At 45.5% G+C, this 16,442-nt stretch overlaps 1 protein-coding gene across 2 annotated transcripts in view; it reads right to left on the bottom strand.

Annotated features, from left to right (window-relative positions):
• LOC124622635 (transducin-like enhancer protein 4) overlaps positions 1–16,442 on the bottom strand; it is a 461,107-nt gene that overhangs the window by 352,076 nt on the left and 92,589 nt on the right. For both annotated transcript variants that reach the window (XM_047148412.1, XM_047148413.1), the window contains exon 2: positions 7,905–8,002. In XM_047148412.1, the coding sequence (XP_047004368.1) occupies positions 7,905–8,002 (98 nt within the window). The remainder of the gene's footprint in view (positions 1–7,904; positions 8,003–16,442) is intronic.

The following is a 16,442-nucleotide window of genomic DNA, read 5'->3' as shown; positions in this document are numbered from 1 at the left end:
TCTCACTATCAATAAATACATCTTGAACTGAATTTCACAGCAGAACAGTTTATCGCCACTTCATCCAGTACATACAGACAAAATTAGATTTGAAACAAAATTTTGTTTCTTTATGACAACCAAAACTGTTTGCCTGTAGCGAATGAAATACACGTGAAATTCCCGATCAAGTATTTGTTTGGGTTTACACTATATACATATTATAACAATGAAATTGAATACATCTCCCGAAACGCTAGAGGAAAAGTACCTGACGATTCTCAGAGCACACGAGCATCTGATACGTACTTGTTCGTGCCCGGACGCCATTCTGCGTGGAAGGTTACTGTTAACTTCCAATGAGTGAAGCTGTGCAAAACCCATGCGACCATACACTCGTTAAATTTCCCATTTTTTTCTCCTTTTTCCGTTTCAATATTCCAAACTGAGCCGCACCGAATCCACACAGAATCCGGTTGGAGGACACCGGTCTGCCGCCGTAAGTGGGTGACATTGGCGGAAGTTTCTGATAATGCCCAGTTGTAGTCTTTCAGTTCTCCAGGAGCACCCACCGCCCACACAGCGAACGCCGGCTCGCTGCGCATCGGGGACGGAAATAGTCAAGGAACGAGGAAAGGGATGTTACAGTGCTCCTCTGAATGTGCCGCCAATTTGCCTTGTATAGTTGAAAATACACGCATGAAAACTACGTGAAAGTGGCGTGTTATGTCTATTCTGACAGCAGTTTCTCAGTATTGTGCTAACAATGGGGAGAGATTAGGGAGGGCAGCCGCACATAACTAATCAGAGATGGTGTCAGGCTTCCAGAACGTGATCTGCGTCGTACGTTCCGAAGGTGAAAGTCAGTATCGAACGTGGACAACAGCAGGGACATGGGGAAGAAAATAGCACCGATGACTGTGTACAATTCGTGTGGGAGTTACGATGATGGTATAGAAAAAGAAATGGAGTAAGGCGTCGAACCAGTTTTTCAACCAATGACTACAAAAAAATTATTTCTCTGTTTCAGAAGCAAAGTTTGTTAAGCCTGTACATTGCTGAAAACGGACTGTCCTGCGAATGATATTTTGTTGTCAACCTAGTTGAAAGGCTTTCAGTATCAAGGATCTGGAAGCCAGTAACACCGAGTAGATCGCAGAGGCGGTTCACAAATGACACGTGTCTAACTGCTCTCGAACTAAACTCATCACATCGATGAAGCATGTATATCCTAGATGAGATGCCTAACTTTCATCTCAAGTAGCTTCTTGACACGTTAGAGGAATTTGTCATGTCTCTTCACTGAGACAGGTAATCACCAACAGCTTATGAATCAAGAGCAACTCGTGTTTGTAACTTGGTTAATCACTGAGGTACAAGCGCACACTTCTGTAAGTGGACCTATGGCTTTTTAATTGGCCCAGAATAACACACCTGCACGAAATAAAAATCAGCGACTTAATTGCTTTCTTAGGTCTAACAAGTTACGGAATAAAAGTACATCGAATGTAGAGATTCTCGTGTTGTTTGAATGACGTGTCACCCGGAAGATTACGACACTGTACACCAAGAGTAGCGTAAACATCACATATTGCTTGTCCAGGTCGCTCTAGTTCCCGATGAGTGTGGAGTGATCTTCTGTGCAAGGCACCTTTCGAACGACATTCTACGTATTTTTGTTAAGTAATTCTTGTCAGACTCACAAGAGTGTTATTTCACGGAATGTATCTCGTACAGATGTGCTACTCTGGTGCAGAGAAGTACTACAGTACTATCTATGAAGTCCTTGCTCACTATTCGCCTAGGTTAAAAATACCATTTATCTTTAACTAAGCAAAAGCTGTTTACGATGAAAAAGTTACGCGCTTCTACTCTTATATAATGCACTACGAAGATATTTATCAAGGTGCAACACGTATCTAAACAATAGGCGCGATGAATTTTGTTTTAGATGTTTATTTACATAATACTAAAATGTTACGGAAGCTTGTCAAGATGTCAGTCTGAGATAAATTCACGACAACTGAATTATTATTGTAATTTTTTTAATTAGAGTCTAACTGCACTGACTTAGCAAATGTCACGGAATAGGCAAGTAATATCGCGTAGGGCCTCCTCCGGTTTCTACGGAATGCGGTGAGACGCCACGGAAGCGAGTCTACAAGTCCCTGGTACTCCTCTGGAAGCAGCCGGCGCCAAATCGTTTGCAGAGCGGCAGCCAATTCTGATCCGATAGTTGGTGTAGGGCCCACGGCACGGAGCCTGCCTTCCCCGACATCCCAGATACGCTCGATGAGGTTCAAATCTGAGTTCCAGAGCGGCCGTCTCAGTCTTTGGACCTCCGCTGCATGATCATGGACCCATTCCCGGGCGACGTGGCGGCGCGTTAGCATCTCGAAACACCGCAGGACAGTTAGCGTGCTGGAAGCACAAAGGTGGGTGGAGATGGTCCCCGAAACGCTCACAATACCGCGGACCATTCGAAGTCCCTTCCAGAACAACTAGGGGTCCACGAAAAGTAAACCCAGACCGCAACAGACGCCCCACACCTTACTGGCAGGCGGGATCCACAGACTCGTGTGGTCCGCGCCACACGCCGTGCTTGCGACCAGCACGGTGCAGTTGAAAGCACCATACGTCCCACCAAATCACGTTACGCCACTGTTCCACTGTCCATCCGTATTGACTGGTGACACACGCAAGCCGTTGTGTTCGATAACTGGGTTAACGGTGACACCCGTGCGCAGCGCCGGCTATTCACATTCCAAAGGATTGCCCACTGGAAGCCGTGTCTAGCACGTCCTCTGTTGAACTGAACCGTGATTTGTTGCACTGTTGCCCTTCTGTCACTACTGAGGATCCAACTCAGACGTCGCCGGTCACGGTCATCGAGGGCGGTTCGACGGCGGCTAATTCGCCTGTTGTGGACCGTGACATCCCCCTTCAACCAATCATCATACACCGCGGGCCCAATTCCTGAACATCTTCCGAAATCAAAATTACCCATCCGTGGGCACCGACGACCACAGCACGTTCGAACGGCGTCAGCTCACGTCGACGTGGCATGCCACACAAATCATTTGCAGGAACTCTTCTCAAAAGGTCTCCTATACAAGTTCAGCTGGCGCAGGTGGCGTGGGGTACGCCATGACATTTGCCAAGTCAGTGTGAAGTGGGTATCGCAGACACTATGTTATTTATCCTATGTTTCACATCAGTTATTTACGAGCAAACTTGGCTCGTCTTATTTGTTTTGACAGATCTGAAGATATACGAATCATTTACCACTGTACAGGAAAATGCGGCAGTAGACCGTAGTGAGAACATCGCAATTACTGGAAATGTTAAGTGTGTGGCGACGTTTTCTTTCCAACAAGGGAAACACCCCCTCAGAGTTAGTGGTTAGAGGGCGCAATGGACAGCCTGTCAAAAACTGGACACAGGTAACACATGAAAAATGGGAAGAAGTTGTACTGGACTGCGAAAAACAAGCAAAATACAAACAGTGAACAAACTAAGAATAACAAGTGCAATATATAGCAGGCGCAAAGACAAGTGCTTCGTAGTTACATGGTAACGGTGTTGGACACCCAAGCGGGCGACTCGTGTGCAAACCTATCTCGTCCCATATTTTTTTTCTATTTTTCGCTGTTCGCTTTACTCGAATTTGTGTCTGTGTCGTAGTGTAACGCCCGTTTGCAACAGTGAGGTGTAAGGTACGGACCTATAAAGACAGTTGATTCTACACAAGTACTATATTAGCAGCCGAAAGGGAATGGGAACCACAAAGTTTGGTGACAAGGCAACAAGTCAACCGAATCATCTACCGTAAAACACGACATTAGTGACAGTACGTGTGTCATATGATAGTAATCTCTAACCGACGCACCTATTATGTACGACCGGTAGGTGAGAGAGAGATGCCTCCTTGCCCGATATGTGTGTTCCTGTGAATGTGAATGATCTCTCCCAAGGAAATGACGAAGACATAATATTTTGTCACGTAAACTGCAACAAATGAACGCAATCGTTTCTCTGTCCTCTGTCAAAACACGTGTTTTTAAGAAGTTGCTTTCTGCTTTGGAAGTCTCGACTGTTGAATTCCTTTGTTGTAACGTAGTTCACACCTCTCTGTTGTTTTCATCTCTGCGAGATGGTACCTCGCCTGCTCTGACTATTACGTCACATTTACTTGCGACGGTAACGTGTTCCTACCACGTGATTCATATTCTATAACCAATATATAGTATGACAACTGCAAAGACTACAGAAAGAGAAGCATTTCAGTGACCAGACTGACAGTACATAATGGTGTGAAAAAAAAAATCAATTGTACGAGTGAGTTTTGAACACGGATTCGACTGCTTGGTAGTCCAAGACCGTGACCACCTATTCACGACGCCGTTGCTGTGTCACGCTGCTCCTTATTACACTTCTGTTCTCGGACCGCTCACTGGTTCTATTTTGCTTTTTTTCCTGTTTCGCTTTTTCCTTCCTGTTTTCATGCTTGATCTGTGTTCAGGTTTTGACGGGCTATCCCTTACATCTGAGGGGGGTTTGCCTTGTAAGAAGGGTGGGACAGAGGAACATCTGAAGTTGAGGGAGGGGTCACGCCTCGTCTGGCGGCTCAGAGGCGGAGGGGCGCAGCGAGCCGTGCGCCGGCGGGGCTTTGAAGGCGAGCCCTCCAGGTGGGGAGCCCTCGCACTCCAGTGAGCAGCCGCCAGCAGCCCGTGCCGAGGCATTATCAGAGGCCTACCGTGTACAAGTGGCTACACCAAAACATTTCCTTTTGGGCACTATTTCCAATTCCGGTTCTACAGCCACGTTTCGAGTAAATCGTTGTAATGCAATTGTAATTAATTACACTGCGTGCTGTAACGCTTGTCGAGATCATCACAGGCAACATCTGGCCGTACGGCTAACACCAGCCGACGCCTTCTACAGGTCGAACCAGCGTTACCTCCGAAACACCACCAGGCCAACTCAACATTGACCATATTACGATCGCTTTGTGAGAAATATGGTGTCTGCGACGAAATTTGCCAACAGCTGTGCCGGGCCTCGGATCTGAAGCTAACGCTGGATTGGTTCATCATTTCAAGTGGCGTCGGCGATACCGCTTTGAGGTGACATGTTGCTTATGATCCTCTCGACGTGTGTGAAGACACGCAATGCGCCTGATTACCACAAGACGATTACTCACTCGAAAATGGCTAAAGGGTCGAAATTGCAGCGACGTTCAAAAGAAAATAACCGTCGGACGGCGAGAGTGTTACGATTTGGACTGTGGAAACACTATTTCGGCTCCTGACAGCACTAGCGGCCGCGAAGGCGACTGCGCTATCTCAGCGCCAAGTCCTTCAAATTTAGTATCTGGGGGACCACGGCGTCCAGATGCTTAATAAACGTAAACTCGGTCGGTTGTAGGCTCTAATGTGACGTTCATTTAATTGTGCGACAAGCTAATTTCGACTAAGCGTCATTGTCAACCAAATTTTTAACATCTGTATTTTACGCCTTTTTCAAATCACTCTAATTATAAGTAAAAAGTAGCCATATTCCGTCACTTTAGGAAGTACTTGTACGCTCAGCAAAATCAGAATACTATCTTAAAAGGTATCACTGTAGTGTGGATACTTTCGTAAAATGACGGAATATGGCTATGGCTCTGAGCACTATGGGACTTGACATCTGAGGTCATCAGTCCCCTAGAACTTAGAACTACTTAAACTTAACTAACCTAAGGACATCACACACATCCATGCCCGAGGCAGGATTCGAACCTGCGACCGTAGCGGTCCCGCGGTTCCAGAAAATATGGCTAGTTTTTAATTATAATTGGAGTGATTTGAAAGACACATCAAATACACACGCTGCAAATGTGTTTGACCATGACCCTTAGTCGAAATTAGCTAATCGCACGATTAAACAAACATCGCATTACAGCCTACTATAGAGCATGTTTCCGTTTATTCGAGACAAGTCGCGCACGTGTGACAGTCCTCTGATACGAGCCAAAATATGTGATAATGCTGACAACAGTTCTTTGGCTTTCACAGCAGATTATGTCTTACTGCAAGGAAACTTCCATTCTCGTTGCCCCACACGACAACGCTCAATGTCCGGATTTCAGCAGTCTCATTTCTCCACCACACCGGCTAACGATCGGCAGGCCTGCCCCTAACTGACCACTGGAGTGCGAGCGCACGCCTAATGAGATTCCTGAATGCTGTAAAAAAGAAGTCATTCATTAGTGCGACCGCCAGTGTCCTGCCTGCTTCGTTTTGTGCTCGACATCCATATTTTACGGAAACAACTTTTATGTTTATCAGTGAATAAACTCATGTTTAACCACGGATTATCTGCATATTGTGTCCCGGCCTGTACCTGTTATTTCGGGCAACAATACCTCTTTTCCCGTTTCTTGTCACAGCCGTATTGCATGTAGGGTCTGATGAAAAAAATATTGCCACAAAACGAAGCAAGACATACTTACGTCGTGTCATCTTCTCACTTCTTTCTATGGCAAATAGAAACGTATCAAAGTGTATTTTAAATAGACTGGAGGAAGTGGAGCTTTGATGACGGGTCGTGAGTCGTGCTTTGGTAGCTCAGCGTGTTCGGTCAGAGAGCTGGTTGGCCTCTGCAATAAAAAACTGAGTTAAAGGATCAACAACGAACTTGAACGGATGTTACGTGACGTCCGCAACGACTAAACACAAAAAAAAGTTGGTAGAGCACTAGCCCGCGAAAGGCAAATGTATCGGTCCGGCACACAGCTTTTACCAGCCAGGATATCAGCGGACACTCCACTGCAGAGAGAAATTTTCATTTTGTATTTAAAATAGTTCACGCGTTATGGTAATAAGGAGTTACGATAAGAGTACTTCACTCAAACAAATAGGCACACTCTTATTTCAGTCCGAGTTACTACTCGTGACGCAATTACTACATTTAATACGACCCGAAACTAAGAATGTGGCATAGGTAGTGAAGATGACACGACGTCTGCAGACTGAGAATGAGATGTCTCTATAAAGATAACCTAAAGTTCGACCAGGTGAAGTGTGTGACTGGAATGACGGGTGCGCAATACGCCAACAACTGCACGTGGCGCTAAGCCGATGCCGTCTCTCCACTTCTAAACATTTGTCTTCACTAACTCTGAGTGGCTTCGTCTAGTTACCTCCCGGACACGAAACAGCGCCACCCTCAAAACGCACACTTCGCTTGGTCACGGTATACAGCAACAGAGTCTACCTGTCGTCGTATGACTGTTTAGCATCAAGTGCAAACACACAGTAATTCAATTGTGACCAACAAACAGAACAAAATTAGTAATTTGGTTTCACTTAGCTGCAACAGAAAAATGACAACAATGTTCATACATCAACGGGCATACACTGTCAAAAGCAAAATGCAATCAGTTAGGTTCATGAATGAGAAAATGGTATAAACATTTAAGCACAGTTTTCGTTGCAGAGCACAATAGTCGCAAATACAACAGTAGTCTGTAAAAATAGCGTAAAACATACCACGTTCACGCAATGAAATACTTAAGGGAAAGTATTTCTTTGAGATTTTATAAGTCTCAATAGAAGAGACTTCTACTCTTGATAAATAGTGGAAATTATTGCTTTTCATTGAACAGTAAGAGTGCCTTTTACAGGCTACAAAATATTACATTTCCGTAGTTCTTTGGAACGTTTTAATTTAGAAACATTAGGAACAACTTCCTCTTTATTCTTAATATGCTACAGATAATAACTAATGTTGCGGCAAGATATTAACCACATTAAGAGTCTTTTCTTTATGGCTACAACTGTTCAGATACGGGAATCTAATTCCTGCGAGAAGTATAAGCGTGAGAAAGTACAGCTGGAAGAACTTGGACTGAACGTCTTAACGGGAGCTGCTATACTCACTTGTGGTACTGGGCCTGCAGGAAGTTGAATTCTTCCTTTATCCTGTCGCACGACTCTGCGACGGTGAACTTGAAGGGCTGCGCCGGTTGAGGCGGGCCCTGCAACAAAACAAAGCCGTCCTCAGTTTCTTCCTCAAGCTCCGCTTCGATTTTTCTAGCAAGGACAATCAAGTGGAAAAAAAAAAAAATAGTGGAGTGTGGCTCAAGTCACAGTCGTTGTCGACTGTTGCAAATACATCACTCTTTCATCAGCGGTATTTCAGAAACGAGCAAACATGTTATGACTTAGTCATCCTGATCATAGAAGTCGTTAGTTTCGATCAATTATTTGAAATGACAGCGAAATAACTCTAATATTGCCTCATACCTGAACAAAATAATCCGAGGTAGTGCAGTGATCGACACGGCACCTTTCGTAGCACTGTTATCGACGCTACAATGTATTTGATTATATTCGTCCTGTTCGTATTTTACTTCCACGACCTAGCTGGGTCACAGGTTCATCGTCATCAAACATTATCTTATCTCGTTGTCAGCATTAAATTCAGCCACCTATCAGTCTTCAGCGACATATGGTTTATGATTAAACCAAATTTGTAACACGTTTTTATATTTCCGTTTATTTTAAGTCATCATCAAGTACCGTCATAAATAACTAATTGCTATACCTCCTTAAACGGTATGTATTACAACGTACTCATTGTCTACAATATTTTTAATTCCATCGACACAGCAGAACCGATCGAAGCCAGTTTTATCCACAAATGGTTATTGGTGCAGTGGTGACAGGTCAATTAGTAAAATACTAAAATGGATCAGTTATTGTTATGGAATCTCAGTTATTCGTGTCAGAACAACACAGAGCTGCAAGTATGACGAATCTATTTGAACAGAGGAAAACTTGGTAAGACTCAGTCGACTTTGCAACAACAAACGAGGTGATTCTGGAAGAAAGACTGGGGACCGAAAGCCACTGCAATGGGAGGAGCTTACTTTCTGGACCCTACATCTGGTTACGTTCAAACCCCGTTCCTACGTTCATACGAATTGTCTGATAATGGATCTACATACAGACGGCAGCGATTCCTTTGATAATAGCAAACTGTCAGTTCTGCTTGTTTTCGTGTAACTGAAAGCGGTCCGTGTAGATTTGCTAACTCGTACCATCTTATTGTGTAAGAACAGTATCGGGTTCCTTGGTAAGAACTTACATTTCCGCGGGGCGATTTCTTCGGCGAGAGAGTTAAGTACATTGCCGGTGTGGATCACTACAGAAGACGATACAGCCGTTCTGCCCTAAGACTGACCCAACTTTTCCACAGGAACTGCTCAAGGTGTGGGACAGAAGAGCAATGACGTACATGAACGGAGCATTGAACGAATGTTTGAAGACTGCCGTGTAACCAGATGATGAACGGTGTTTACCTAAGAGGGCATTATCAGGACAAATAAAATCACCTGCCTAGTCACCGGTCCATACACAGCCGGCTCTAGTCCTATCAGACGGGAGTTTTCCACGCACCTAACATCCGGTATGCTACCTCGCATTCTTATGCGCAAATCAGACTATTCCGTACCACAAGCGATCATGCCTTTCCGTGGCAATAACATATCCTGCGTAACTGTTACTCTAGATTACTTTACGATGCCGTCAGACCAGCTTGTTGAGCAACTTGATACAGCACACTAGGCCGCTTGTCGTTCGTTATTGAGTAATTAATACATCAAAACCTTTCTGATGTGGCCAATGAATATAGTGGCCATCACTGCAATGGTGTCTGCGGCGTAATGCCCCCGATACTGTTGCCTCCAGTTTCTTCCGCGTTCTAGACTACAGCGTCTGAGGCTTCGTTCATAATCTGTCGTAATAACACTTAACATTACGAAAAGGTCCCGCACGGAAATTCAGTAACTTTACGTGGTATACCGTACCGTAACTGCGGTTCTTACTCCAGTACTCTCAGTTCCATGCGTTCGTGGTACTGTTAGTGGATAGTTTTCTCTTCCAGGACTCAGTGGTGAAGTATGTGAGTCGTATAGAGGCATGCAGTGACGGGCCCTCAGGGCTATGTACACTGAGGTAACAAGCGTAATGGGATAGCGCTATGTACATATACAAATCGCGGTAGTATCGCATACAAAAGGTATGAAAGGGCAGTGCAAAGGCGGAGCTGTCATTTGTACTCAGACGGCTCATGTGAAAAGGTGTCCGACGTGTTACGGCCGCACTATGGGAAGACTTGTCAGACTTTGAACGCGGAATGGTAGTTGAGCTAGACACATGGGACATTCCGTTTCGGAAATCGTTGGGGAATTCAGTAGTCCGAGATCGACAGTACCAAGAGTGTGCCGAGTATACCAGATTTCAGACATTATCTCTCACCATAGACAACACAGTGGCCGATGGTCTTTCACTCAATGACCGAGAGCAGCGGCGTTTGCGTAGAGCTGTCAGTGCTAACAAACTGCGTCATTTAACAGCAGACAGTGTGACGTATAACGTACGTATCTGCCAAGACAGTGCGGCGAAATGTGGTGTCTTGGAAGCTAGATTAAGGGAAGGGGAGGCAAACCTAAGTTTCTAGCATTTGTAGACTTAGAGAAAGCTTTTGGCAATGTTGACTGGAATACTCTCTTTCAGATTCTGAAGGTGGCAGGAGTAAAATACAGGTAACGAAAGGCTATTTACAATTTGTACAGAAACCAGATGGCATTTATAAGAGTCGAGGGGCATGAAAGGGAAGCAGTGGTTGGGAAGGGAGTGAGACAGGGTTGTAGCCTCTCCCCGATGTTATTCAATCTGTATATTGAGCAAGCAGTGAAGGAAACAAAAGAAAAATTCGGAGTAGGTATTAAAATCCATGGAGAAGAAATAAAAACCTTGATGTTCGCCGATGACATTGTAATTCTGTCAGAGACAGCAAAGGACTTGGAAGAGCAGTTGAACGGAATGGATAGCGTCTTGAAAGGAGGATATAAGATGAACATCAACAAAAGCAAAACGAGGGTAATGGAATGTAGTCGAATTAAGTCGGGAGATGCTGAGGGTATTACATTAGGAAATGAGACACTTATAGTAGTAAAGGAGTTTTGCTATCTGGGGAGCAAAATAGAGAGGATATAAAATGTAGACTGGCAATGGCAAGGAAAGCGTTTCTGAAGAAGAGAAATTTGTTAACATCGAGTATAGATTTAAGTGTCAGGAAGTCGTTTCTGAAAATATTTGTATGGAGTGTAGCCATGTATGGAAGTGAAATGTGGACGATAAATAGTTTGGACAGGAAGAGAATAGAAGCTTTCGAAATGTGGTGCTACAGAAGAATGCTGAAGATTAGATGGGTAGACCGCATAACTAATGAGGAGGTATTGAATAGAATTGGGGAGAAGAGGAGTTCGTGGCACAACTTGACAAGAAGAAGGGATCGGTTGGTAGGACATGTTCTGAGGCATCAAGGGATCACCAATTTAGTATTGAAGGGCAGTGTGGAGGGTAAAAATCGTAGAGGGAGACCAAGAGATGAATACAGCAAGCAGATTCAGAAGGATGTAGGTTGCAGTAGGCACTGGGAGATGAAGAAGCTTGCACAGGATAGAGTAGCATGGAGAGCTGCATCAAACCGGTCTCAGGACTGAAGACCACAACAACAACATGGGCTACGGCAGCAGTGGCTTTGCTGACAGGACGACATCGCCCGCAGCGCCTCTGCTGGGCTCTTGACGTATCATTTGGATCCTAGGCGACTGGAAAACTGTGACCTGGTCAGATGAGTCCCGATTTAGTAAGCGGTAATGGTAGGGTTCGAGTGTGGTGCAGTCCCCAGGAAACCACAGACCAAATTTATCAAGAAGGGACTGTGCAAGCTGGTGGCGGCTCCATAACGGTGTGGGCCGCGTCTGCTTGAAATGGACGTGGTGCTCTGGTCCGACTGAACCGATCATTGGCTGGAAGTCTGGAGACCATTTGGAGCCAGTCAGAGATGTCACGTGCCGAAACAACGATGGAATTTTTGTGGGTGGCAGTGGGGCACGTCACCGGGGCACAGTTGTTCCAGACTGGTTTGTGGAACATTCTGGAGAATTCGAGCGAATGATCTGGCCGCCCAGGTAGTCCGACACGAGCCCTACGGGACATTTTGGTGATTTGATCGAGAGGTCATTTTGTGCACGAAATCCTGCATCGGCAACACCTGCCTATAGACGCAGCACTGCTCACTATTTCTGCACAGGACTTGTTGAGCCCACGGCACCACGTCGGGCAAAAGCGACAACGATATCAGGAGGTACGCCGTGACTTGTCACCTCACAGTTTATTCCAAGACCGGGAGGAATTGTTACGATGAGAACGTCTGACACGTACTGCTACGCCAAAATTTGTACACAGAGTAAAAAAATCTTCCAAATACAGGGATGGTACTACTCTTTCCAACCTGTCTTTTTTTTTACGCTCACTTGGTGACAGAACAAAACCTACGCAACAGAGGGAAAGTAAAAAATAAACCGTCCAAGACTGTCGTGTTGCATCGTGAGGGACAATCAGTATTCCTGGTGGTATTGCTCATGAACTGGCAGGGCGTGCCGGTTTCACAAGAATGAAGTTCCGCCAGTGCTCGCTTTGCCACGCCAGGCGTTTCAGTGTGTGTGCCGGCCGCCGCACCTACGCTGGGATAATGTGCAGGCAGGCAGCCGCCTGCACAGCAGCGGCGGCAGTTTTGCGCCCAGGCCGCGGCTGCGGCTGCGGTTTCTGCGGCGCGCCCGGCGCCCCGCGCAGAACCGCAGCTCCGCACAGTAGCCGAGCGCCAGCCTGTCCCACCCAACACGCGCGTCTGCCGGGGACTCGGCATTCGCGGAAGGCTGCTCCTGGAACCGTCCCTCGTGTGTGTGTGTGTGTACGGCGAGCTTATCAGCGCCCTTAGGAAAATTTCTATGCACGAATGCGATGAAAATGACTAAAACGTCCCAAAACAAATGACATTAAGCCTTACTCTTCTTCCAATCTCTCTCTGTCATCCGTACCATCGCAGTAGCTGATCTTTACGGTACCGTAAAAATGGTCACATAATCTGAAATAGGCAATTCAAATAAAGGAATACACTGCTGGCGTTAAAATTGCTACACCAAGAAGAAATGCAGGTGATAAACTGGTATTCATTGCACAAATATATTATACTAGAACTGACATGTGATTACGTTTTCAGGCAATTTGGGTGCATAGGTCCTGAGAAATCAGTACCCAGAACAACCACCTGTGGCCGTAATAACGGCCTCGATACGTCTGGGCATTGAGCCAAACAGAGCTTGCGTGGTGTGTACAGGTACAGCTGCCCATGCAGCTTCAGCACGATACCACAGTTCATCAAGAGTAGTGACTGGCGTATTGTGACGAGCCAGTTGGTCGGCCACCATTGACTAGACGTTTTCAATTGGAGAGAGATCTGGAGAATGTGCTGGCCAGGGCAGGGGAGCAGTCGAACATTTTCTGTATCCAGAAAGACCCGTACAGGACCTGCAACATGCGGTCGTGCATTATCCTGCTGAAATGTAGGGTTACGCAGGGATCGAATGAAGGGTAGAGCCACGGGTCGTAACACATCTGAAATGTAACGTCCACTGTTCAAAGTGCCATCAATGCGAACAAGAGGTGACCAAGACGTGTAAGCAATGGCAACCCATACCATGACACCGGGTGATACGCCAGTATGGCGATGACGAATACACGCTTCCGAAGTGCGTTCACCGCGATGTCGCCAAACACGGATGCGACCATCATGATGCTGTAAACAGAACCTGGATTCATCCGAAAAAATGTCGTTTTGCCATTCGTACACCCAGGTTCGTCGTTGAGTACACCATCGCAAGCGCTCCTGTCTCTGATGCAGCGTCAAGGGTAACCGCAGCCGTGGCCTCCGAGCTGATACTCCATCCTTCTGCAAACGTCGTCGAACTGTTCGTGCAGATGGTTGTCGTCTTGCAAACGTCCCCATCTGTTGACTTAGGGATCGAGACGTGGCTGCACGATCCGTTACAGCCATTCGGATAAGATGCCTGTCATCTCGACTGCTAGTGATACGAGGCCGTTGGGATCCAGCACGGCGTTCTGTATTACCCTCCTGAACCCACCGATTCCATATTCTGCTAACAGTCATTGGATCTCGACCAACGCGAGCAGCAATGTCGCGATACGATAAACCGCAATCGCGGTAGGCTACAATCCGACCTTTATCAAAGACGGAAACGTGATGGTACGCATTTCTCCTCCTTACACGAGCCATCACAACAACGTTTCACCAGGCAACGCCGGTCAACTGCTGTTTGTGTATGAGAAATCGGTTGGAAACTTTCCTCATGTCAGCACGTTGTATGTGACGCCAATCTTTTGTGAATGCTCTGAAAAGCTAATCATTTCCATATCACAGCATCTTCTTCCTGTCAGTTAAATTTCGCGTCTGTAGCACGTCATCTTCGTGGTGTAACAATTTTTATGGCCAGTAGTGTATTACAACATTCACCACATTAGAAGAATACCTACCCAAGGCATTTTGGAATCTTTGGTAAATGTTTCGAGCACCGTGCCATAAATTACGTGGGCGATGGAAATACTGCTACACTTTTAAGAATGTTCGCGGCTGTTCAATTGCAACACGCTGTGTCTGCTTTGTTGCCTCTCAACATCGTCTTATCTAATCTCCAAGCAGGGCGATTAGCCGTTCCGAAAACACTGTCAGATAAAATACATTCGTAGAGCAATTTACTTCTCACGGCTATTATTAAAAAATGAATACACTGGTCTGGCGCAGTCATCACATTACAGGCTGCCAACACGTCTGTCTTTGAGATCCAGTATCACCCATTCCTTTCATGTATCTATAGAAGATATTAACCAATGAAGGCCATTTCGAGGTCCTGCTTAATGCGTATCATGCTGAGACGCATGTCATACAACGCGCACAAGCAGAGGTTTATTTAATTTTATTTATCCGTGGAGATGGTTGACTTCTTTCAATACGTATTTACGGCGTAAATATCACATTTGATAGCGTAGTACTTGTCGGGTTCTCAGAATAATACTGAATCAGTTTTGCCACAATTTTAGTGGTATTTCGCACGTGTGCCTCAGGAAATCTAATGAAACAATCGATATTTCTAAAAATTTAGGAAGCACACAACAGCAATTACAGGAGATAAATGTATAAGATAGTGACAGTTATGTCTCGTGCGCCAAGAACTGTTAAGTTTTTGTTTTCAACTGTAAGCATACAACAGGGAGTCTAAAAGTATATTATGCTGCATAGAAGGTCGTTACATAAACTCTTAATACTCAGAATATTCCACATTACTTATAAAAGATGTGTAAATCTATCATCTCTGTAATCAACATTGCTTTGTCGAGATATGATTCCCCGGGAAGGTCCAATGCACTTTGAAAGTTTCTTCAACGAACGGGAGATTTAAAGACGGAGCAACTCTGATTCCAGGACAGAAAATGGTAGTTTAGAGGAAAACCTACTGTTCCAACATCTTTTCCTTTTGATGCACTCTCCGTACCGAGAGAACAGGATGAACACTTTTATTTTGTTAAAAAGTGTGTTTTCTCTACATCGAAGAACAATAGCAGCAATTGCCAGTATCAGTTCTATTACGACATCAAGAGCTTCGCGGTAGTGTGTGCAGTGTGTGTGCCCTTGGTGTGAGCTCTCTACACAGTGCATGCTCGACACGACACCGCGCTTATCTCTCTCTCTCTCTCTCTCTCTCTCTATGCTGTGTCGGTTACTGGCTCCTTATCGTATGCTAACGAAGGTTCAAAGAAGCAAACATACCCGATGTGACGAGGCAGTCGGTAGACTGCGTGTACATATCGCCCCGACCTTGTAACATACGGCAACCTGCCTGCGCATTTCCTGGTAACATCTCGAGTGAGACGTCGAGAAATGGCCTCTCCTCTGTGGTTGCTGGGTGCGGTGCAACATCGCGACACAGACAGGCCGGTTAGCGCAGCTCAAATGCAGCTTCACTACTTCTTTCTACACAACAGCGACACATTTTAAAAATGCTCTGCCTGAACAACACCAATGGACGATATGCAACACTGACTGTTTCCCAACATAGGACAATGCAGAATATGATCTACATGAGTGACGAGAACTTCAGAACGTAATTTGTGTGTACGAGGAAGAAAGGACTATGTAATCACACATCAAAGAAGACAAGACCAACTGTCGAATCCCATGTGGGGTTTTGAAGGTGGTCCGGCCACACACACACACACACACACACACACACACACACACACACACACACACACACACAGGCAAATGCCAGGACTGAAGTATCTACCTTGAAAACCAGCAAAAGAAGCTGGCAAACTACATCGACCTTAGGGTCCTGCACAAAAGTGAAGCATCTCAAAACTAATCAGCGTGGTCGAGAAAAGCTTCATAATAGCTCCCTCAAACCTACGGGCAAGAAATGAAGATTTCAAGGAAAAGCAACGCTTTCTTTCTTTCTTTCTTTCTTTCCTTCGTTAACTCCTTCATTGGAT

Source organism: Schistocerca americana, chromosome 7 (genome assembly GCF_021461395.2).
Source record: "Schistocerca americana isolate TAMUIC-IGC-003095 chromosome 7, iqSchAmer2.1, whole genome shotgun sequence".
In the NCBI taxonomy this organism is placed as follows: Eukaryota; Metazoa; Arthropoda; class Insecta; order Orthoptera; family Acrididae; genus Schistocerca; species Schistocerca americana.
This window is presented reverse-complemented; position numbering and strand designations above follow the sequence as displayed.